The sequence below is a fragment of the Alligator sinensis genome, unplaced genomic scaffold, assembly GCF_000455745.1.
Source record: "Alligator sinensis unplaced genomic scaffold, ASM45574v1 scaffold20_2, whole genome shotgun sequence".
Lineage (NCBI taxonomy): Eukaryota > Metazoa > Chordata > Crocodylia > Alligatoridae > Alligator > Alligator sinensis.
The window spans coordinates 1710665-1733478 of record NW_005842012.1 but is presented as its reverse complement, the minus strand read 5'-3'; the positions used below and the strand labels follow the sequence as shown (position 1 = coordinate 1733478).

Genomic DNA, 22814 nt, shown 5'->3' with positions numbered 1-22814 from the left:
GCGTCCTGGGGCGGGGCGGGCGGGTTTGTGTGCCGGGCCCGGCCCGGCCCGGCCGGGGAGGCTGCAGCGAGCCCTGTGCAGACCCTGGCGCCGTGGGGTGGGACGCTTTCCAAACCTAGCAGTGACCCCCCACAAAGCAAGGGCAGAGCGACACGACTCGGAGCCTTGGTCCCAAAACAAGAGAGGAGGCAGAAGTCACTTTTTGGCCGGGCAGAAAGTAGGCAGCAGGCGAAGGGCCTCAGCCTTTGGAAACAGCATTACCAATAACTCTTCTCCCCTGAGGTCTCCCTTGAGGGGTGGCAGACTGCGCTTACTGATGCCAATGAACGTGCATGCTAGATGCTGGAGTCAAAACGCCCAGAGATGCCACGCAGGTTTCCTCAGCGGGCCAGAGGACGCGGCTGCTGCCCCATCCTGTGGAGCTACAGCCCAGGGAGCACCAAGGACTGCCACAGATACAGCCCCTCTCTTCCTCTTGTGAATTGGGAGATGAAAGTCTAGTCTATTGAACCCCAATTCGGCGTTGGATAAAAATCAATGTTCTTATTTTATAAATTCTCGATGCACAACTGTTTCGTTTTGGTATAGCACACCCCATTGAAGGCCATGACTCTGGGACTGAAAAAAGTTACCAATCCATTTTAAACAGTGCTCATTAACTATGGCAATCACCTGTAAACAGGTTTGACTACATGGGCTAAGCTTTGTGGGCCTCATTAAGACTGCTTACCTTCTTCAGAGACCCCCTAAAACTGAGTAATCTTGCAACTGGCAGTTGCTAGTCAGTTCAGACCTGCTTCTGAAGCCTTGAAATGGATGGTCCCCAGTTAGTTTTACCACATATTCAGTTATCAGAAAAATGCTATGCACTTCAGCAGTTTCTGCCTTTAATTAATACACTTGTAACTGGAGTTTGGCACACATTGGGAAATGGTTTGTTTTATGCACTTGTCAATTATGCACACAATGGATATCCAGTAATGAGGTGCTTTGTGGCACTTGTACAAAGTTTTTACTTCTAGGAAATAGCACTGGATCCCTGGGGCCTATAGGAGTGGTCCCCAGCCTATGGCATGTCTGTAACATAGTGCCTATACTACCCTCTCAAGTTGCTTGCAACCACAGAAAGTTAAAATTTGAAGTAGACAGAACAAAACGTGATGTTGCCCATAGCTTGTTATTTGCTCAATAGTGGGCATGTCTACACATGGAATTAACGCACCTGAATAAACTGAAGCTTATTGCACATGGGCATTTGTATGTGTGCCCAGGACCAATAAACTCTGGAGTTTATTCGTGCGAAGCGCATTGAGCTGGGTTGAAGCCGCCTTGGCTGGCAGGGGGTCCCCGGGGTAAGCCTGCCAGCCTGAGGCTGCTCCCCCCTGGTTCAACATGCAGCAAAGGGGCTGGCTGAGGCACGAGTCTGTTTCAGTGCAGGGCTAGCCAGCAGTCAGCCCCCAGACTGAAGCACCCTCATGCCCCAGCCAGCCCCTCCAGAATCTACACATGAGCTGCTGTGGAATTTTTTTCTGCACAGTCGGATAGGACTTGTATTTACTATCCTGCTATGGCATAAATTAGTTTACTCCAGCCTAATAGTGGTGCATGTGTAGACGCTGAGATGTTTATTGTGTAGCTAATTAGTCAACTGTGCAGGAAATGCACCTACTGTTGCCTAAAGGCCAGCAAAGGATGGGGACTAGTCTGTCCCACTTCTACCAATCAGGTTAGTGCTTGAATTGTACAACATGAAATATGTTTCTGAATTTCACAACCAAAGCAACCTTTAAAAAAAAGTTAGGGAAGAAAATTACTGGATTTTATATCCAAGGTAAATTTTCTTTTACTGATCAATTCTGCCATTCAGGCTCCTATCCAGAAATAGAATTTGTGCAGATAGGAGGACTGGTATCAAGACTTAGTGACCATTTTTACATTTAATAGCTGTGATTTTCTAGTCTAAAGAGTTTTAGATTCAACCTACCTTCAAGATTTGCTTTTATTTTGACAAATTGTATGTGTTCTAAACAGACAAATGATGTCTCTGAAATATCACCATGAGGATAACTAAATTCGTTACTCTTCCTTTCGGGCCTGTGTGCTTTGTCTAATCTGCTGTATATGTTGTAAGTTACTTAAGTACTTCAATTGGTTTTAGCTCTAAAGGCAGGTGTTAAGCTAAGGTCAGACTACCACAGCTAGCTACCTCTCTCTACAATTACTTGAGACACTTAACCCAGGAAGTCCCTTTCCTCTTTTATGGGAGTTTTTAAAATTCTGAGGCGAACATGAACAATAATTAGGCTACTTATTCCAATAGGCAATGACTTCTTTATTCCAGGCTACCTAAAGAAGTTGTGGAATCTCCATCCCTGGAATTTTTCAAGAGCAGCCTGGGGCAGTTTAGTCAGGAATAATCCTGCCTTGAGCAGCAGGTTGGACCAGAATCTAGATGACCTTATGAGATACTTTCCAGCCCCACGATCCTATGATCCTAACATTTATTCTAGTATCTATGCAAGAATTTAAAATAGAGGAATGTTATATTAAAATGGCTGCAAAGACAAATATAATAAAAATACTGCAAGGGATATACGTTTCTTCAGAGCAACATTCTAAACACGGCAATAGATGAAGATGAATGTAAGCCTAATTTAAAGAGTAAATCCCTGCTAAGCAGTATGAACGATCAGTAAAACTGAAGATTTCAACATTGGTCTTCAGAACATGAGAGACTATTTTTGCATATCGAACTTTGGATGCTTGTGACCTGATTTCAGCTTTTCAACTTCTTCGCACCTCTGAAAATTAGATTCTGTAGAGAAGATTGTACTCATAGTTTTCCAGAATGTAATGACAGAATCTACATTATTTGGTTAAATTTTATATAATAATTCTGAACCTAAAACAACATTTTTATTTTCTTGTTTTCATTAATAATATATCTCAAGATTACAATATCAGAAGTTTATGGAAACATCTTCCAGGACCTTGCTTCTTATTTAATTGCTCAAGACCAGTTTATTATAAAAGAAATGTTGTTCTGTTTAGAATTTTTATGGTTTCAGAGGATCAGTCCTGAGCCTAATGGGCTTCTGTGTGCATGTGTTTGCATGCATGCTCTTTTAATGATCCCCACTTGGTGAGATACCAGCAGAACCAAGTTAATTGTCGATGCTGTACACAGATGTCTGCCTCTCTCTGTGCCAGCCTCTTATTGATGTTTTCTGTTCTTTCATCATGCATTTTGAAATCGAATTTGGAAAAGACTGAAATACGGTTGATAACTCCATATATTTGCTAGCTAATCACTTCCTCCTTCATATAAGCATTAATGATGCAACCAGATTTTTCTTTCAGAGTGGGGAATCAAAAAGTGATTATAGATCATTCATTTGACTCTTAAGTTAACAGTCAATCAGTGATTTAATCCTCTTTTTGTTTTTGTGCAGCCTGACTGAAACTGTTCTCTCTCTCTCTCTAATGCTCATTAAATGTTCATCATCTACCCTAGTAATGTGTTACATCTTTATAATGAGCTTCCTAGCGCATACTCAGAAGCAATAGGGCCTGATTCTCATGCCCCTTTATACTGCCAGACTGGTTTAAAAGGGCATAGAGTATAAATGAGAATCAACATGATACAATAAAAAGTGGAGTGTTACATAGTGCTTTCAGTACATACTCAAAATGTTATTGATCATATCAGTAGTTAAATCACTAAATATATATTAGTTTCAACCATATCTCCTTTAACTACTAATGTTCCATAGGTTTCCATATTCCAAAATCAGATTTCACTTTTATCAGGCAAGAGATTAATGTGCGCAGCAAAATTCTGCAATAGTACAACTATTCTAACATGTACCTTCTAAGCGTTTACTGACATCCTCCCACTAATTGATGACTTAAATCCTGTTGGGACTTTTTTCTGAGTAGCAATATTAAACCACAGTGTGCCAACAATAATACTCAGTTATTGAGTATACTATTTTATATATATATATATATATATATTATAAGATTCACTTAAAGAAAAGCAAAATAATATTGACCTTCACCCTACTCCAGTTATCTGACTCCTTTATGGGACAGAGTGAACCGACTGGGTCAAAGTCACACAACTAATCAGTCACAGAAATTAATATTAACAACGTATCCTACCCCTAGTCCCACTTTTAACCACTGGACCAAGCTGCATTTCCACCAGAGCTCTGCACCCTGGACATGGGTGATTCAAGAGCCAGCTACAGTGGCCATTTTTGTGACCTGTCCTCCCAAAGATTGTGCCCAATGCCCTGGTTGCTTCCCCCTTCCCCACAATTATGCTAGAGATATCCATCATGTTGAAGGGTCTGAATTTGGAAATGTCTTAAAGAATGGCTATTTAGTGGCCATAAGTCTTAAGACTACAGACCTTAGAAAACTGAATATCCACAGACTTTTGTCTTGCCTTAGAAGACAAAATTTAAAACAATTTTATAAAGGGTTTTTTTTTAATTGAACAAGAGAGGTTTGATTTCTTTGAGGATATTATCTTCTAGGTTTTCCATCACCTTCAGCTGGTTTTGGATGACAGTTTTAAAGAGCACAGTTATTTGGAGAAGGTTTTATTTTCTAGTTGTAACTGAAATCTTTACTGGTAGGTACAAATTAGTGCTATGCAGACACAAGGAAGAGCTGCAAGCAAAAGCAGCTTCATGAGCTCCGTAATGTCCTTAAGCATCCAATACTGCAGGTGGGAAAGTGGCACAGTTCAGGGGCATGCTAGCCCTGTCCCTTTTCTTCTGGTTACATCCTGAATGTCACAATGTGATTGTAACTTATACTGTCTCCCATTTTCCCTCATTCTACATCAGACTGTATTGTGTTCCATTTCCTCATCTTCTGCATTGTACGCTTCAGTGGCCCTAACTTTGGAATTTAGAAACCATATGCAAATATGTAAAAAAGCTTATGAGTATGGAAGACACTGGAATTTATAAAAATTCTAAAATAAAACCTATACACTGGCATCAATGAGGTGGCCCTTTGGCCATGTCCACACAAGTGTGGACATTTGGTTCTCCGGGGACAACTAGCAGCAGGACAATTTGTGCTGCCACTAGTTGTCCCCAGGGAATGCCCGTATCACACGCCCTCTGGCGTGTGGTAGGTTACCCCACGTGGGGTAGGGGAGACTGGGGCCAGCACTGGGCTGGCTCCAGAAGCCATACCTGGAGTCCCAGGGGCCTCCTGGGGCTGCAGTAGTGGTGATCCTGTCGCTCAGAGCCTAGCTGGAAGATGGAGTGTGGCTCCAGCCAGCCAGGCTCCACTTTTGAGTGGCATGCACTGTCCCCATGCGCACCACTCCACTTTTTTGTGTGTGCAGGTTTTACAATTCCTGGATATCATGTCTGCAGCACCACTGCACAGCTGCGCTCATCTGGATGCGGAGCTTATGTCCAAAAGGGCTAAATATACAAAGAGAATGGCCACCGTCTACACTAGGTCTGTCTCTGCATTTCCTCTTTTGATTGTTGTGCTGTTATCATTTTTGTAATAAATCTTAGCACTTTTCCATGTTTTGTGGCAGACTTCCCTTCATGTAGGTAATCATTATAGAGGGAATGGCTGATTTAAAAAAAAAATGGCTGGTGAGCCTTTTGGGCTTTCTGGGATGCTCTTGACTTTAACCCCCCTCCCCACCTCCCTCTGGATTCAGTGGCTGAAACCTTATTGTACATACCTTTTTCTGAGGCATATAAATCCACGCAGGACATTCTTGAAGTTCTCTTTGGAATGAAAACCAGAGTGTGGTATGTTTATCTTGTTGAGAGGAAGTTCTGCTTTTTTCTGATGAAACTTCCTTTTTAGGGAACATATGCTCTCTTTTGCCCTCCTCCACTGGCACAAAAGTGCCTGCATGTGTGATTCACTTGCTCCCACATCAACATGCAGGAAACCTATGGCTGGTTACTCACTCTGTCCCTTTAGGGACAACTACTAAAATTTACCCTGAAAAGTCAAAAGCATTGTATTTATCTAGTTGTCTTCTTTGAAGGTCATCCTTGTGTAATTCTTAAAATGAGAGATCAGTTTACATACAGATGTTCTTCAGCTCAGATCAGCAGCTTGACCTAGGCTTCTCTATGTCTCTCTCTCTGTCTCTCTCTTTTTCTCTCTCTCTCTCTCTCTCTCACATACTTTAATGCCTTCAGAGCTTTCACAAGAGGTGAAGTGCACTATGCCTTCACTCAAGTGACTTAGGTTCACTCAAATATGGAAGGCTTGTGCAAGGCCCAGCACATTACTTATGTTCCACATAAAGGGCTTAGGTGATACAATAGAGCCTTACTATGGTTAATTTTAAATGGTTACTTGTAATCTTTTTTGCTGTATTATTCCATAGGCAGGCCCCCAATGGAGAATGCCTATTCTCTGTGCTGCATATTTCATCCTGGTCACTGCCACTGGGTGGAAAACAGTCTTGGTAGGAAATAAATAGATCTGAGATAGCTATTTAGGTGTCTAAACAGAAGGCCTTAGTCAGACCGGGATCTGGCACCAGCAGTGACTTAGTGACTAACAATGCTGAGCATGGACTTTTTATCTTCAAGGACACAGGATGCTGTATTCTGTACCAGCTAAGTTTCTTTGGCTAGATACAGACTTTACACCTATCTTGCTTTAGGGAGGCAGAATGAACTCTAAGTTAACCCTCAGTGGATGAGGTATTAGACTAAAGTGCTTTCTGTTACAGCGCTTTTTCGAATGTCTGTGCCAGATCCCATCGAGGCTTAACAGAGAGTGTGACCAAGGCCATCCCAGGAGGCGTTATGCAGGGCTGTACTTTAGACTCAGGCAGAACTCCTGTACTCTGCCCAAGTGCTGGGTTGGCCCTGCCCCCTTGGCTGTCACTGACGCAGAGGGGGCTGGGAAGAGGGGCCACTCCAGCAGTCTCCTGGGAGATTACAGAAGGGTACCCAGCAGTCAATGAGGGCAGGCTCCGAGCCCCTCCACTGTCTTTTTGGTTAGCTCATGCTTTAACTTGTAGCACTTTTAAGTAAAGTGCTATAGAGTGCTTATGCCAGGGGCTCTATGAACATCTGTTGCCTTTACTACCTTCACATTCAGTATGGATATTAGCAAGTTACAGCACACCAGGCTGGAAATGATAAATGCCTGGCTAATTATCAAGAAGAATAGGTGTTGTCTCTTGGGAAACGGGGGGTGAAGAGAAGGTATTTTCTAGCCACTTGCTACCTAGGTATTTGGGTTTGAAAGACTGTAAAGTTTGATAAATAAAGGGCTGAAAACAAACCAGACTGAAAAGAAACAGAACAACCGCTTACTTCAGTTTATTAAATAAAAAGGCCCCCAAATCAGATTTTTTGTAACTGGGTTTAACCCAGCAAGTGAAAGTCATTCTGCTTGCTTGCACTCATTTTGCATTTAACTCAAAATGTAAGTAAAATTCAGTTGTTCAAATTGTATTAACAAATCTAGTATACCGACTATATTGTTTCTGCCTTCTTCAAATAAAGTAACAAGTTAAATGCCCTATTGTGTGCTGTTTGTTTCTATAAGTAATAAAAATCACAGCTGATCATTTTAAAGTGCTACATGCTGCTATACTTTTTTGTAAAGTTATATTTTTATTCTCATTCGGTACGTCTACATGTTACCATACTTCAGGACTTATTTTTGGATGTCCTAAAGCACAATGCAGTAACTGCCTGTACTGTGCTGTACGCCACGCATGGTTAGATTTTGCTGCTATGTAACCGTAACAGCGTACTAAAACCGGGGAGTGCACCGCTACGGCAGTATAGCTGCTGGTCGTGTGTAGACCCACGTGATTGCTACGTCTCTGTAGCACGTCACTACGTCACCGTAGGGCAATGTGTAGATGCACCCATTGTGTGTAAATATTTAAAACAATTTAAAATTAAATTTAGCTTGCTTTAGGTCCCCAGGTAATGTCTCCTTTTGGATAAAAACCATTCAGAGATTTTAATCTTCACCACAGGATCAACAGCAATAGCCCAGGCTTCTTGAAAACAAGATGGCTACAGCAATTTCAAACATGAACATGTTTAAAAAAAAGCAGTGGTAGACATTTGTGCCTTCCTAAAAATCTGATAAGCTGGACCCCAGGAGAAAAGGTACTATGCACTTTCTCAAAAATAAGTGGAAAACCTAGAGTAGGAGCAACTGTTTAGCGTGTGCAGAGGAGCAGCTGGCCTGAAAGGAAATGAAGCTGTGTGACTCGCTAAATTGCCTATGCTTCTGTTAGAGAGAATGCAGCACTTACCAGGACATCTCTTGTACCCCTCCTCCTTTTCAACCCCCCAACTGACTTTTGCAGGATGGTGGAAAAACTGCTCTTCTCTTACTTGAAGGATTCTGAGTTGGGCAATGTAATAAAGATACAAAGTGTTTTGGCTTCACATGGTTGAGAGGAGCTTGGTGAATGGTAAGAAATTCAAGCTTACAAGCAATTAACCAAGCCTAAGCTAGTTCTCCCAACACTCAAAAAGCCATTTGTTTAAAAAAAAAAAAAAAAGGGTACAAAGCAGGGGCCTCACTTTTCAACCTTTTTTGGTGATTAAATACCAAGCTCTGCACCAGCATGTCATGTGTAAGTCAAGGATACACACGTTCTTAACATTGTCCTGCAACTAACTGGTTAGGGTTGCACCTACATCCTTCCCACTAGGGAATCTGGCCTGTGGGTCTACCATGCAGTGGATTAATTCATGCTGATTTTCCATGTTTCCACCTCCCTCCCCACATACTTCCTTTCACATGGCATCAAACTTCCAGAATGGAATGCAGTATCACAGGGCAGTTCTCTTTAAGTGCCAGACAAAGGAAACAGATTTCACCTGCATGCATGTCTGTATCTGGAACTCCTCTACCGTAGAACTGGTCAGGTTCCATTCCTTGCTCTAAGGGTTTTTCTGTTGCTCTATTATAGGCACTAAATTTAATTTTAAGATTAAAATAGACTTAGTGAGCTAAATATCCAAATCTAGGTCTCAAAGTCAATATAAACATATGTAGCCAAGCAAATGTGTCACCATGCAAGTACCCAGATGTGTACATATCCTTTAACGTATTGAAATACTAATTTTGTGGCTATAAATGTATACATTGCTCAACTAATTACCAAGGGCTACATACCCCAATATGTTTTAAGAGGTGTAACTCAGACCTCTACATTTGAAAATTTAGCCTAACACATATGAGAGTACATAAGATGCCCCTTTATTTACTGTGTTTTACTGAATTCATAATGAAAACGATAGAAACCCTGGAACAGTAATTTCTATTCTGGGCATGAACAGGGAACCTGATCTTAAAATCAAGACTGAAAGTCTTCAAAGCAATTGAATGTGGCTCTGATACTAAATTAAAAGGTCAGTATGATCATAGGAATAGTAAACATTTTCCTGGTCCGAAGTACTACATTCTACAACCGTTCTTCATGGTATTCAAAGTCCACTGGGAATCTAAACTTGCAAAGGTTCCCTAATGTTTTTTTCTGAAAAGGCAGTATTCACAAAAGTATCTATTAAACACAGGAGCTTTAATCTGCCACCAGAAATTTTTTTTGTTATTGTTTTTAAAAGGAAATATTTCATTTTCTACAAACTACAACAGTGGGAGATGAATATAATAGCTCAAAGACTAAAGAGGCATTCAAAAGTGACCTTGGGAAGTGACTGAGCCAGCTGGAAGTATTACTGAGATTGGAGAGAATGTGTGCAAAGTCCTCAAATCTGCCCTTTTCTAGGCAATATTGTCTTAATGTATGACACACTTAATACATAGTGGTTGGCTTGATAAAAAGATCCTAGACAGAAAAAAAAATCTTTCATTTTGATTCTACTCTTGGGAGCAGCATCTGCCAGAGTATTCTTTTCCCTTGTGATATGAGCAGCTGATAAAATACAAACCTCATTATTGTGAATAATGAGAGGACATTTTCTCTGCATTTAGTGTAAGTATGCCACAATTACTGGGTTATCTAAAAGCACACAGGTCTGAGAAACACTCTAGGATGCACTGGTAGGGATGAAAACTCTCAGATTTTGCATATGAATGGGAAATCATAGGTTCAGAAAAAGACTCTCTTTATGTGACACACCATTTCAGGCACTGCAGGCTGCATAAAGTTGCCCCTAAAGGGACAACAGGCATATAAGTTACTATTTCTCTCTAATGATTGAAAAATTCTTGCAGTTTAAAGTACAGCTAAGGGTAAATTTTTCTAAAGTTCCTAAGGAACCTGGAGGGCAAACCTCAACTTTCAAACATGTCTGCTGTAAGTAGGATTTAGGCACCTTTTGAAAAGTTTAAGAGATTTTTGAAAAATTTGCCTAATGGCTGAAAGTTTGTAACAATCATGTTGAAGGAAAATTACAAATTGACCATGACAAAAATATCACAAATCCTGGAAAGAAAGCTCAGTCTACAGCATCAATAATATGTTATGCTGCTATTCATAAATCACTGGCTGAATTCTGAGGTGGTACCTTAGCCACTTGATTGGTAGGAATGTAAGACATGTGAAAAGAATGAGTTCAGGCAGTTGCAGGAAAAGTAGGAGTGGGGTTGATAGGCTAGGGCCTTCTTTAATTATTTAAATAGCTTAAAGAGGATGTGTAATATTAAAGAGGCAAAATGTAATATTGCCTTTTCCTTCAATTGCTTCTTTTGAAAAACATTCTCTCCGTTATCCTTTGGGGGGACGTGTTGCACAGGGTTTGTTTACTCTAAGTTTCAGGTTTGCTGTTACTACATAGGGATTCCTCATGACAATATGGCCAATACCTCTCCAGAACATTAGTGGTACCCACCTTTTATAGATAAGTTCTATAGAAATCATGTCCAAGGAGGCAGACTTTCAGAAATACTTGGGCACTGTTTCATCTAGCAGATACTAAACCCCAAATGGATTGTTTAATACTAAGTCAGGCTCCTCAGGGGGAGAGTTTGGTACAAAGGAAGGCATCTTCAGAAATTAGCTGAACACAGAAGTGTCTCAACTAGCCAGGAATGAAACTAATGGGAAAGCAGTGGGGCTTAGGTGCTTAAGTGACTGACCAATAAAGAGAGAGGTGCCTATCTGTGGCCAGGCAGGTGCTTTTCTTTGCTAGGATCCTCAGCTGTGAACTCTCATGGAGTTGCACGCAAAGCCAATTCAGAAAGTTAAATAGTGCATGCCCTGTGTTTCCATCTATGAAAAAAACAGACCCATGAGAGAACAAGCATTTGGAATACAGACAACCTGGATTCAAGACCCAGCTGTGGCTGATCAGAGCAGGGACTTGATCCTATATTGATAATATCCCAGGTGAGTATGTTGTTGGCTATTCTGCTCAATCTCTCCTACTGGAGTGCCTATTGGAGAGATTGGGTGCGTCTACACATTGCCATATGGCAACGTACTTCATTAGTTCCTTTTAGAAGTACTAAAGCACGGTCCAGTACTGTGCCATGTGTGCGGTGCTCAGTTAGATTTCGCTGCTATGCTGCCATAGTGGCGCGCTATACCAGGAAAGCATGCCACTGTGGTGATGTAGCTGGTGATCACATGTAGACCCACGTAATTGCTATGTCACTGTAGGGTGACATGTAGATGTGCCCATTTTGAATTAACTCTCTAGGCTAGTGGCTATCTCATTTACCTGGGATGTTGGAAGCTTGGGTTCAAGTCCAGGCAAATCTGGTGGAACAGGGATACAAGCACTAGCCTTCCACACCCCAGGTGAGTATCCTGCAATGCTACCCATCTTACAATAATGATATTGCAGTTTCTGGATAGTTACTGCCATGTTATCTTGTAAGTGTGAGAAGAATTGGACTGGAGCTGTTGTAATCAGCAGATTCCTGACAATTATACCCTTTAGATCATCTCATTTCCTCTAGTTCATGGTCTCCATCTCAATCCACCCCTTCCTATCCCTACAACGCTACATCTCTTGATGCACCTCCAGGACTGATAGGGATACAGGGCATGAGTTGAATTAGAGACACAAGGAGGAAAATCCTTAGTTCATTATGGCAGCTTTCTGATGCTTCAACTGTACAAAAGTAGTTGGAGCCATGATATAGAACTGAGTTCTTCAGATCCTAGTAGGTCACTGCAGACATCATATTTAGAACCTGCAGAGTGAAGACTATCATGATAAATTACATCTATCTTCATCATGCATAGTAAAAGCTACTGTTTTCTCACCTCATTTCCAAATAAATTACTTCATCTTACAGATTTCCATTAACCTTGATGTACACGATTCTTGTTACTTTTGAATTGGAAATACAGCCCACTCCACACAATGCACACACACAAATCATCCCTTGGCCTGAAAAGTTTACAATCTAAATACATTCCTGAGAGCTGAGATCATTGTGGTTCATTGACGGTGAAATTCTCTTTGATGACATGATCTTGTTTGCAAGGTAAACAGACCACAGAGGGCAGATGGGTTAGAGATGCTGCTTCATAGTCTGTCTGTTTCACGTATTTTGGAATTCACATTCTATCCCTCTACCTAGGCAGCTTTTTACAGCAGATGTGAATTGGGTGGAAAGTTTTAGAGTTTTCCTCTCTCTCTCTCTCAAAGTCCCAATACTTCCTTTCTGATCCAGAGCATATGTTGCATGATTATTCCATTTCATACACACTTCTTCTTTTGCTAGATTTGTATCTTGTTTGGATTTGTTTAAATAAAGCTGCATTTACCCCTTGTTGGTGGCTAAACAGCAGAAGTCCTTGTAAATCAGCTTGCAATATTCCTAATTATTGGAAATACATATATTTCTAGTAATAAGCACATTTTGAGATTGTAATTGTCCTAAAATTAAGATATGTTCCATGTGCAATCTCTTTTAATCTTAAATACCCATTTATATCTCAAATACCCATTTATAGGCCTTTTATTTTGTCTCTTGTCTTCAGCCTTCTTTGGCTGTGGATATAAAGTTTGATACTTCAAGCTGCCATTCTCACAGCAGCCACTCTTTTGTTTTCATTTATGAAGCAATGTGGGATCTGTTTACAGTGTAACATTTACTGTCTTATTTGCATAGTGTTGTCCTTTGTACATACCCACAGTTCCTAACTGCGATGACAATCAATGTTTTGCCTTACTGGTTGAATCCAGCATATAGAAAAGTAGAGAAAATAGCAGGAAAGAAAAGTCTTCTTTTATAAAGTGCATTTTGCATCAATTGGCATGATTTGTGTTAGAATCATATCAATTAGAGCTAACAGAGCAGCACTTATAAAATAGCAGTTGTCCAGTGAGTGCAACAGTTAGCTCTCTTGCATGACTGCTAATGCAAATGATTGCATCAGGGAGCACAACTGGTTAACAACATTTAATCTCCAAGGTCCCCTTTGACTGGGTACTACAGGACTCAGTTTAAATTACAATAAATATTCCACACCTCTTTTATACCCAATTGCACAGAAGCCTGAAAAACAGGTTTTGAGCATTGAGTGCTGTTTATATACATTTTGGCAGAGGCACTGAAGAGTGTTTTGGCTAGTTTGAAGAAGCAGAGAAAAGTAAACCTCTCATAATGACATAATTAATAGAAGCTCTGGACTCATTATAATGATTTGCATTTACCAAAGCTGCCCAGCACTAGCCCTGACACACCACACCCAAAACAATCTAATTACAAGGCCATGGAAGCTACTCTCTTTCAGTCTGGCAAATGAATCCGTCTCAGGGAGATGGTGCCTACTCTTAATCAGGGGCCCAGCCTGTATATACATGCTGCTCTGCCCACCTAATGTTCTCTACTGGGAAGCTTGGCTCTGGACTCATGTTTAATAGTAGTATCATTGGGGCTATTTGTCCCATGTCACCTGTTTGTTTGAATGACATGATACTCAAGTTATCTGGATCACTGTCTTGCAGCATAAGAACTAGGCAATTAAAGGTATTTATTATGTGCAGCCTGCACAACCCGGGACTTGATGATGAGTCTTATGCAAGAAGCAAACCACTTAAAGGGCAAGCTGCAGCTGCTTCCTGGCACATAGGAGAATCTTATTCAACTCTGTGATCCGTCATGGCTGTTGCAGAACCATTTTGCCTCATTTTGAGGATGAAAGTCTTGTAAGGGGCTGGCAGGTATGGGATAGCAATTACAGACCCTGCAAAGCAGATTTTCCTTTCAGTCTCAGCTTCCCCTTTCCATTTTTTTACATAAGAGGTCCATGTTGAGCAGCTGGTAACTGCTACATTTCAGTCTTGTCTCCACTAAAGATAAAATCACTTGTTCAGCATGCTGGTCTAGTGTCTCACTGTCAAGAAGAATTTCTGAGGTTCTGTAATTATAACACAGCTAGCCAGTAAGCAGAGCCAGCCATAGTGGTGGGTGATGTGGGCGACTGCCCAGGGTACCATGATCAGGGGTGTGCCAAACACAGACACACACACACCGACACATGTATGTGCACCCTGCACTCACAACAGCCCTTTTCTTCTGCCCTGGCTGATCCACACCCCAGGCAGGAGGAGCGGGGCCCAGCCCAACCCAGCCTGCCCCCCGCCTCCAGCCACTGCTCATGAGGAGCCTGGTCAGGCACGTGCAGCTGGGGTGATGCCTGCTCCAGTCTGCTCCCTTTTCTCCTGCCTGCTGAAGCGTTGCTGACTTGAAGGGGGTGGAGGTGCAAAATACAAGTTCACCCAAGATGCTATTTTCCCTAAGGCTGGCTCTGCCAGTAAGCACCGCTATCAGTCAGCATATCTCTTCCATAAGAGGTGCTTTACCCGCACATACTCCAATAGGCCTGAGGAACTGCCTAGTGATAGTACTGGGATCTTAGATTTACACCTCTCCACCAGAATTTTGAAGGTGTTTTTCTTTAAAGGGACTCTTGTTATTCAGTGGAACTCACTCTGAGGAAAAGAAATTCACTGCAGGACAAGTGACATTTTAAGGCTATGTGAATGTAAGTTTTCAGGGCAGCTTCACAATTTTCACCACCTAGGGCACCTATACACAAGCAGCTAGGCTGCTCCGACGTGTTGTAATTACAGCACGTCACAGCAGACTCGATCAAGTGTGCTGGAGCGTGGTAATTACCGTGCTCTAGCAGACTCCAGCATCTTGTGTATCAGCAACCCCGTGCTTAAAAATGGCAGCAGGGGCACTTTATTAAAGCTCATTGAACAAGCTGTAGTTAAACTGCCAGTTTTAGGTGCAGGGACGCTGATATATGAGATGCTCCAGCACTTTAATTAGAGTAGCCCTCAGAACTGCTTTAATCAGAGTGCCACCCCTCCGCCCCATGCACATGTATAAACACCTCTAGGGAATGAAGCTTTTCACTGTATAACATAGTACCATTTTGGGGGATATCACTCCTTGTCTTCGCTTACTGTTGTAAGGTGCTGCTTCGTTAGGAGGGTGAAAAGAAGTGGACTTCAGCAAACACAATTACTAGTAAGCACAGTAATTATCTCTTTGTTAATTAGCTATTTCTCTAGTTGACCAGCCATATGAGGCTTTTGATTACTTTCAACAAAGAATTACACATTGATTTTGTTGTATTTGATTAAGTAATTGTCATTCCTCGGAAGTTTCTCATTTACTTCTTGTATTGTTTTAACTTAAATCATAGGTAGGAGAGATTTTAGTTAATACTGTTTGTGCTTCTCTAAATGAAATCTTCAGATGTTCTATTCTGGTTTCTATAATTAAGATTGTCATTTGCATGATCAAATCAGGATATTATAAAGTGAAGATTGGGCCCTTGCCACGGTGAAGAAAGAACACTTAATTTCTGTAGTAACTGATCAAACAGTATCACAGAAGGAAACAAAGAGAAAAACAAAAGTGGAAATATGTTTTCACATAAGCAAGTCTATGGTTGGTTTACTGTCATATCTGGATATCTCTGCTTTTTGCTATATTTTTTACCGAAGACCCAAACAAAATATTGAAGATAAAGTGTACAAACAGACACAAAAGTACAAATTATACCTTTCAAAATCTGCAAGTGCCAATTAAAATGGCTGTACTCTGAAAACGTGAATTATAATCTGCTTGTCTCTTCCCCCACTTTTTAAGAAAACACTATATTACCTGCTTAACATACACAAAGTACAGAAATTTTTCACAACTGCAATGCTAAGAACTTCACTTTTCTCCCTATTTTTTTATGTCTTTGCTAACACCAGTCTCCATCACCAAGTAACACCTGCCTAATCAACTAATGATAATGGTAATTTTATCCGGCTGTTGGTACAGATATGATTAAGAATGCTTACAGCTACATCAAAGGCACTTCTAAAAATGCATATTAACTTATAAAATTATTATTGATAGGCTGTTTTTCTTACCCTAGACCCTGGTGGTAGTATATAGACTTCAGGAACCCTATAGTTTCCAAATGTAAGGGTTACTTTTTTGCACCATCTTTGTCAATGCAGCCCTATGCATTAGAAACCACTGTATAATTGCAAATAAACTACACTATTTGAAGTGCACTGAATATATCCTATTATAACTCAATCAGTTGCTTTGTATAAACCACAAGGTAAAGTTTTCAATTTGCTGTGAGCTAATATGAATTAAAATATTTGGTATCGACTCCAGACCATGAAGCATCAATGGAGCAAACGGGTTCCATATGTTCCACTACTGTTTTCTAAGGAGGATACAGACTAGGATCTTTCATCTCCTGTCCCTTACAAGTTTATGGTCATATCCTGAATTGGTTTAAATGTGCTTGCTCCATTAGGCAAAATGTCCAGCTCACAAAAGCATGCCTCAACCATGTCTGAATCATGCCCGTCATGTGGTTCTCCCAGAAACAGGTATAGGGTTACTAGTGACACCAGGCTTCTTAACACTTGTAAACTATAGTATGCTTTAAGTTGCTTAATGGCAATATGGTACAGCATTTGCTTGCATTTCCTCAAGCAAGGTTAGGGTAAGAGAAGAGGAGGCAAAGGAAAGGATCAGGCCTGGAAACATCACAAGGTGTGAGCCATTTCAGAAAAGTCAAGGAAGATGGAATGGTAAAAAACTAGGTTAGAGGTCTTGCTAAAGTCATTTAAAATACATTTAGTGGTTAGACAAGACTAATTTTAGGCAAGATATAGCTTATATATGGGATAAGAGTAGGCATAAGAATATTAATTAATTAGAGGGACACCGATTAGGAACAGTCTAATATTTTTTTTACCTTATTAGGTAAGCTTTCTGATATTTTAGCCAAGCCATAGAGTATAAAAATCTAGATTCATCTCAGATTCTTGCTTTTCAGTCCTGAACTACAGTTCTTGCAGAATAGGTCATCTGCAGACGAGCTAAGTAAGAGCTCTTTTACTGTTTAATTTGAAGCTTAGGGGAAAAGTCCTTTCCCCTTACAGACTAGCAACCTCTTAGAGGCTTTTTAAGATTTTAGGACATAGATAAATTAATTTTAAATTATCTCAAATATTAACAAGATTGCTCTTTACATGAATGTGCACTTTATAAATGTTTAACTAGTTGCTTGATATGCCTTATCTGTAGTGTTTAGTCATTTATATCTTTCCTGTATTTCATTATTAGCTTTGTGTAACAGGGCAACAGTTTTGGGCCCTGTTATAGTCTGTGCCAGCTCATCAGACCAGAGCCCGTAGCAAACTCCAGGCCCCAGGGTTGTAATGCAGCTGCTGAAGACACACAGCTGGCCTCCCAAAGATGAGCCACGCTGGAAAAGGTTGGCCCGAGCAGTGTGTTACCACATGCAGCTAGAACAAACTCCCATTGGCTGCTGGGAGTGCTGCTGGAAGCCAAGAGGGGCTACCAGCACTCATGGAGAACCCTTGGAGAGGGGAAAGCACGAGAGTAGAGGAGCATGGAGGCTGTGCCAGGAGTGAGAGCCAGAGCCACTGCTAACGCCAGAGGAAGGATCTGGGGACTAAGCTGGAGTCAGGTCTAAAAGCCAGAGCCTGGACAGGAAGTTAGAGCCAAGGACAAAGCTGGGCGGTGAGAGAAAAAAATCTTTGAAAAATCACTGGAGGGACTGTACTGAGAGCTCTGGCAGAAAGAGGGCTAATCGAGTAGGTGAGTCTGAAAATGAAGGGCTTAGAAATGGTGGCAGGATAATTGTGATTAGTTGATTGGGAAGGCATCAAGGGAGTGACTTGCAAACTGACCCAACCTACACTTAGTAAGAGGAATGGGCCAGCACCTCAACAGGACCTTAACTGAGGGAGTAGGGTCGAGTGATGATGAACTCAGTAATTAATGAGGTATAGAGAAGGGTTAACTGAGTAATGAAACTCACTATCTGATGGAATATAAATAAGGATTGAGTGATGATGAACTCAGTAATTAATGAGGTATAGAGAAGGGTTAACTGAGTAATGAAACTCACTATCTGATGGAATATAAATAAGGATTGAGTGATGATGAACTCGGTCATTAATGAAGTATGAAGAAAGGTTAATCGAGTCATGGCAAACTTGTTAAATTGGTGAAATATAGGTTCAATCAAGTGACAGCAACTCATTGATTGAGGAAGTATACATGAAGTACAACTGGTGTGGTACATGGATGGTGAGAGACTTGCCAACAGGTGGACTATAAAACAACTCATTCACTGGATGAGCCAGCAAAAGTGGAATTGTTAGCTAGCAATCCCACAAACCAAAAAGACTGACATGTAGCTGAGCACCAGCCCAGATATTTAATGTGAAGACAGGATACCCAAGAAGTTCACAGTCCTGAGCCCAGATAGGTGCAGTATGGACAGGGTATAGGGGAGATGGAGCCCTGTGAAGAAAGAGCTCTCCTTTAGGTCTTACCACTGACTGTGATGAACATCTCACTTTCCTTTTTTTCTCTTTCTTTTCTTGGAACATCAAGACGTAGCAGGACAAGTAACAAGAGAGACTCTGAGGCAGGGGAGTGAGTGAGTGAGTGAGCAAGATGTCTCTAGGACCGGCACTCTCACAATTTGATATTAAAATGATCTACCTTTATCTAATAATTAAAACTTGCTACCTTTATGTTTATGAATATTTAATTTTGGTAGGACTGGCTCTTTGAAACTTCCTTGATTCTCAGAATGTATCTGGGAGTAAACACACTACTTACCACTTTTGATGGATACATTTTACAAGCAGGGATCTAAAGCTGTTTTTATCTCTCGTTTTTGATCGCTGAGCCACCAGCTTCTTGTTTTCAGGGTTCAGAATGGTATAAGTGCAGTTCATTCAGTTGGACCTCCTGCATCTAAAAAGAAAGACCTGTAAAGGCTGGCACCACCTCAAAGGAAGAATATTCTGCATTGGTTCGGACCTGTAGGGAGTGAACCAAGAAAGCCAAGGCTGTGACTGAACTCCAATTGACTACATGTATCAAAGACAATAAAAAAGCCCTTTTTTAGATGTGGGGAGCCAGAGGAAAAGCAAGAGCAACATTGGACCCCTGCTAAACCAAATGGGACAACTGACAACCGGCGCCCAAGAAAAAGCCAACCTGCTTAATGGGTATTTTGTGTTGCTTTTTGACCAGACCCAAGGGACAGCCCTGCTCAATGCAGTACAGGATGGCCAGGGTGAAAGAGAAATGTTACCCTTCATCAATTTTGACCATGTGAAGGAACACCTTGAGAGGCTGGACACCTTCAAGTCAGCTGGCCCTGACAGTTTACACCCCAGGATACTTAAGGAGCTGGCAGGCATCATAGCTCAGCCACTGGCATGGATCTTCGAGAACTCGTGGTGCTTGGGTGAAGTGCCCGAAGATTGGAAGAAGGCCAATGTGGTGCCTATCTTCAAGAAGGGGAGGAAAGTAGATCCGGGTAACTACAGGCCTATCAGCCTGACCTCTATCCCAGGGAAGATCTTGGAAAAAATTATCACAGAGACCATTCTTGACAAGCTGGTTGGTGGCAACATACTAAGGAATAGCCAGCATCGGTTTGTTGCAGGTAGGTCTTGCCTGACCAATCTCATCTCCTTCTATGACCAGGTGACATATCACCTGGACAAGGGAGAAGAGATTGATGTCATATATCTTGATTTTAAAAAACCCTTCGATCTGGAATTCCATGATCTCCTCATGGAAAAATTGGCCAACTGCGGCCTAAGCTACGTCACAGTCCAATGGCTGGGGAATTGGCTCCAAAGTTGGACTCAGAGAGTGATAATAGATGGAAGTAAATCATCACGGTGCACTATGACCAGTGGGGTCCCCCAAGGCTCTATCCTTGGGCCTATACTCTTTAACATCTTTATTAATGATTGGTATCAGAAGCGGACTGGCCAAGTTTGCCAATGACACCAAACTTTGGGGTAGAGCGTCCACGCCTGAGAACAGGATGGTAATCCACGCTGACCTAGACAGGCTCAGAAAATGAGTGGACAAAAACCTGATGGCATTCAACACCGAAAAATGCAAGGTACTCTACCTTGGGGGAAAAAAACCCACAGCATGCTTATAGGCTATGCTTGGTAGCACCACGGCCGAAAAGGACTTGGGGGTCATGATTGACCACAAGATGAATATGAGCCACCAATGCGATGTCACAACTGGTAAAGCAAGCAAAACTCTGGCTTGCATCCATAGATGCTTCTCAAGCAAATCCCAGGATGTCCTCCTGCTGTACTCGGCCTTGGTGAGGCCGCAGTTGGAGTACTGCATCCAATTCTGGGCTCCACAATTTAAAAAGGATGTGGAGAAGCTTGAGAGTCCAGAAGAGAGCCACATGCATGATCAGTGGGTAGGAGAACAGGACTTATGATGAGAGGCTGAGAGCTATGGGACTATTCAGCCTAGAAAAGTGCAGGTTCAGGGAGGACCTGGTGGCTGCCTATAAGTATATAAGGTGTGTACATCAGGACCTGGGGGAACATCTGTTCACCAGAGCACCCCATGGGAGGACAAGGTCAAATGGTCACAAACTCCTCCAAGACCATTTCAGGCTGGACATAAGGAAGAACTTCTTTACTGTCTGAGCCTCAAAGGCCTGGAACAGACTGCTTCCAGAGGTGGTGCAAGCACCTACTCTGGACTCCTTTAAGAAACATTTGGATGTTTATCTTGCTGGGATCCTTTGACCCCAGCTGATTTCCTGCTCCTGGGGCAGGGGACTGGACTCGATGATGGTCTGAGGTCCCTTCCAGCCCTAATGTCTATGAAATCTATGAAATTCACATGGAAATGCTGCAGTAAGATTGTGACTGCAGAAATGGAATGTCATCATATAAAACTCCAAGATAAGTAGATTTCAATACAACTGATGTGGTTAAAAGGGGCCCCAAGAAAATCCATGTCAGTTTTTTTCCTGTGACTTTTTACTGCCTCACCTTCCCCTGTAGGTTCAAGGCCTGACAAGCAAGGAAATGGATGGGTATTGTACACTGTAGGTCAGTGGCAATTTCTAGCACCAAAATAGAACCATGGAGGGAAGAGGGTAGAGGTTCAGTTGATGGAAACATCCTACGATTTCTCACGTTTGTACCTGCATTGCAAATTTTATTCCTAGATACTGGTGAATTGGCTAGTGTCCTTGGTGGCTGACAGTTAATTAAGAAGGAACACAAAGGAAATAATTCCTCATTAATTGCTTTCAGCTCAAGTCCTGCACATAGTTCAAGAATTAAGCTAAAGTATCTGACAGACACTTGTTAATGCCAGGCACACCTTTTCTTGCCCTCTTACTGAATACAAAAAAAGCATGTCTCCCTGAGGGCATTCTGCACAGATTCAAAGTGCGATGCTCTGATGGTGGAAAAATACAGAACTCAACACTGGCAAACTTTGTCTTGGAAAATGTAGAATCCAAGTTCAAAGCCACACCCTCTACTGATTTTTATGCATCACACGTAAACAACAGTAGAATATGATCCTTCGGTGTTTTTTCACAGAGAGGTCAATATGTCCCCAGGCCTTTTTGGTGTCAGATATTTTGTAATATGCTGGGTGCATCTAGACATGCAATTAATGTGAAGCAATAAACTCTGGAGCAGTGTGAACCAGAGTAAACTGTTCTCGGGCATAGCATCTACATGCGTACCTGAGACAACAGCAATTTGAGCTGGGATAGAGCAGGCCCAGGCTGGCAAGGGGTGCAAGGGTAAGCCCTGGGTTTCAGGTGGCAGAGTCAGGCAGTAGAGGGGCTGGCTGGGGCATGAAGATGCTGAAAGTGTGGTGCTGTTTGGCCAGGCAGCGGGCAGGAGTCTGGCCTCTGGCTGGCTGGACACAATTTATGCCTGCAGTCAGCATCTACATGTGTATTTAATTACAGTAAATTACCCTGGTTTAAGTTAGTACTGGCCCTGATAGTACTATCTTACTGTGGCATTAATTAGTTTACTGCAGTCTAATACCATCGCACATGTAGATGGTGATGCTTTACTCCACAGCTAATTAGTCTACTCTCAGTTAAGCGTATGTGTAGATGTGGCCACTGTCACAAATTGCAAGGTTGACACATTGCAAGCACAAACCCCATATTGTTCACATTAGCATCACTGCAAATTTCTGAAGAGAAGGAGATGCAAACCAAGACAGAGAGATGAAAAGAACAAAGGAGGAGAACAAGTACTGAAGGGACAAAGTGAAAAAGAAGAACAAATGGGAGAGAGAGAAAATTTTTAAAAAGGTATAAAGAAAAAGAATAATGAGCTGAAAAGAAATGATGCAGAGAAGAAAAAAATCCCAGCATGATGAAGCATTATAATAAGAGTGCAATTCCACAGTATTGTAAAGAAAAATTACAACAAAAGGGATTTTAGATTTTAAAGTGCTTAAAGGTGTGGCAGTCATTGCTGTCTGTGAGCAGTGATTCCCCTTAA

General features: G+C 41.7%; 1 protein-coding gene across 6 annotated transcripts in view; it reads right to left on the bottom strand.

The window, feature by feature from the left end:
* Positions 1–22814, bottom strand: part of OXR1 (oxidation resistance 1) — a 461315-nt gene that overhangs the window by 139697 nt on the left and 298804 nt on the right. Inside the window, exon 1 of one of the 6 annotated variants that reach the window (XM_025202027.1) lies at positions 5729–7537. The exons of the other annotated variants lie outside the window; for them this stretch is intronic. Coding sequence (XP_025057812.1) covers positions 5729–5762 — 34 coding nt within the window. The 5' untranslated portion in view covers positions 5763–7537. Of the gene's footprint in view, positions 1–5728; positions 7538–22814 lie in introns of those variants that run through there. 6 annotated transcript variants of the gene reach the window in all.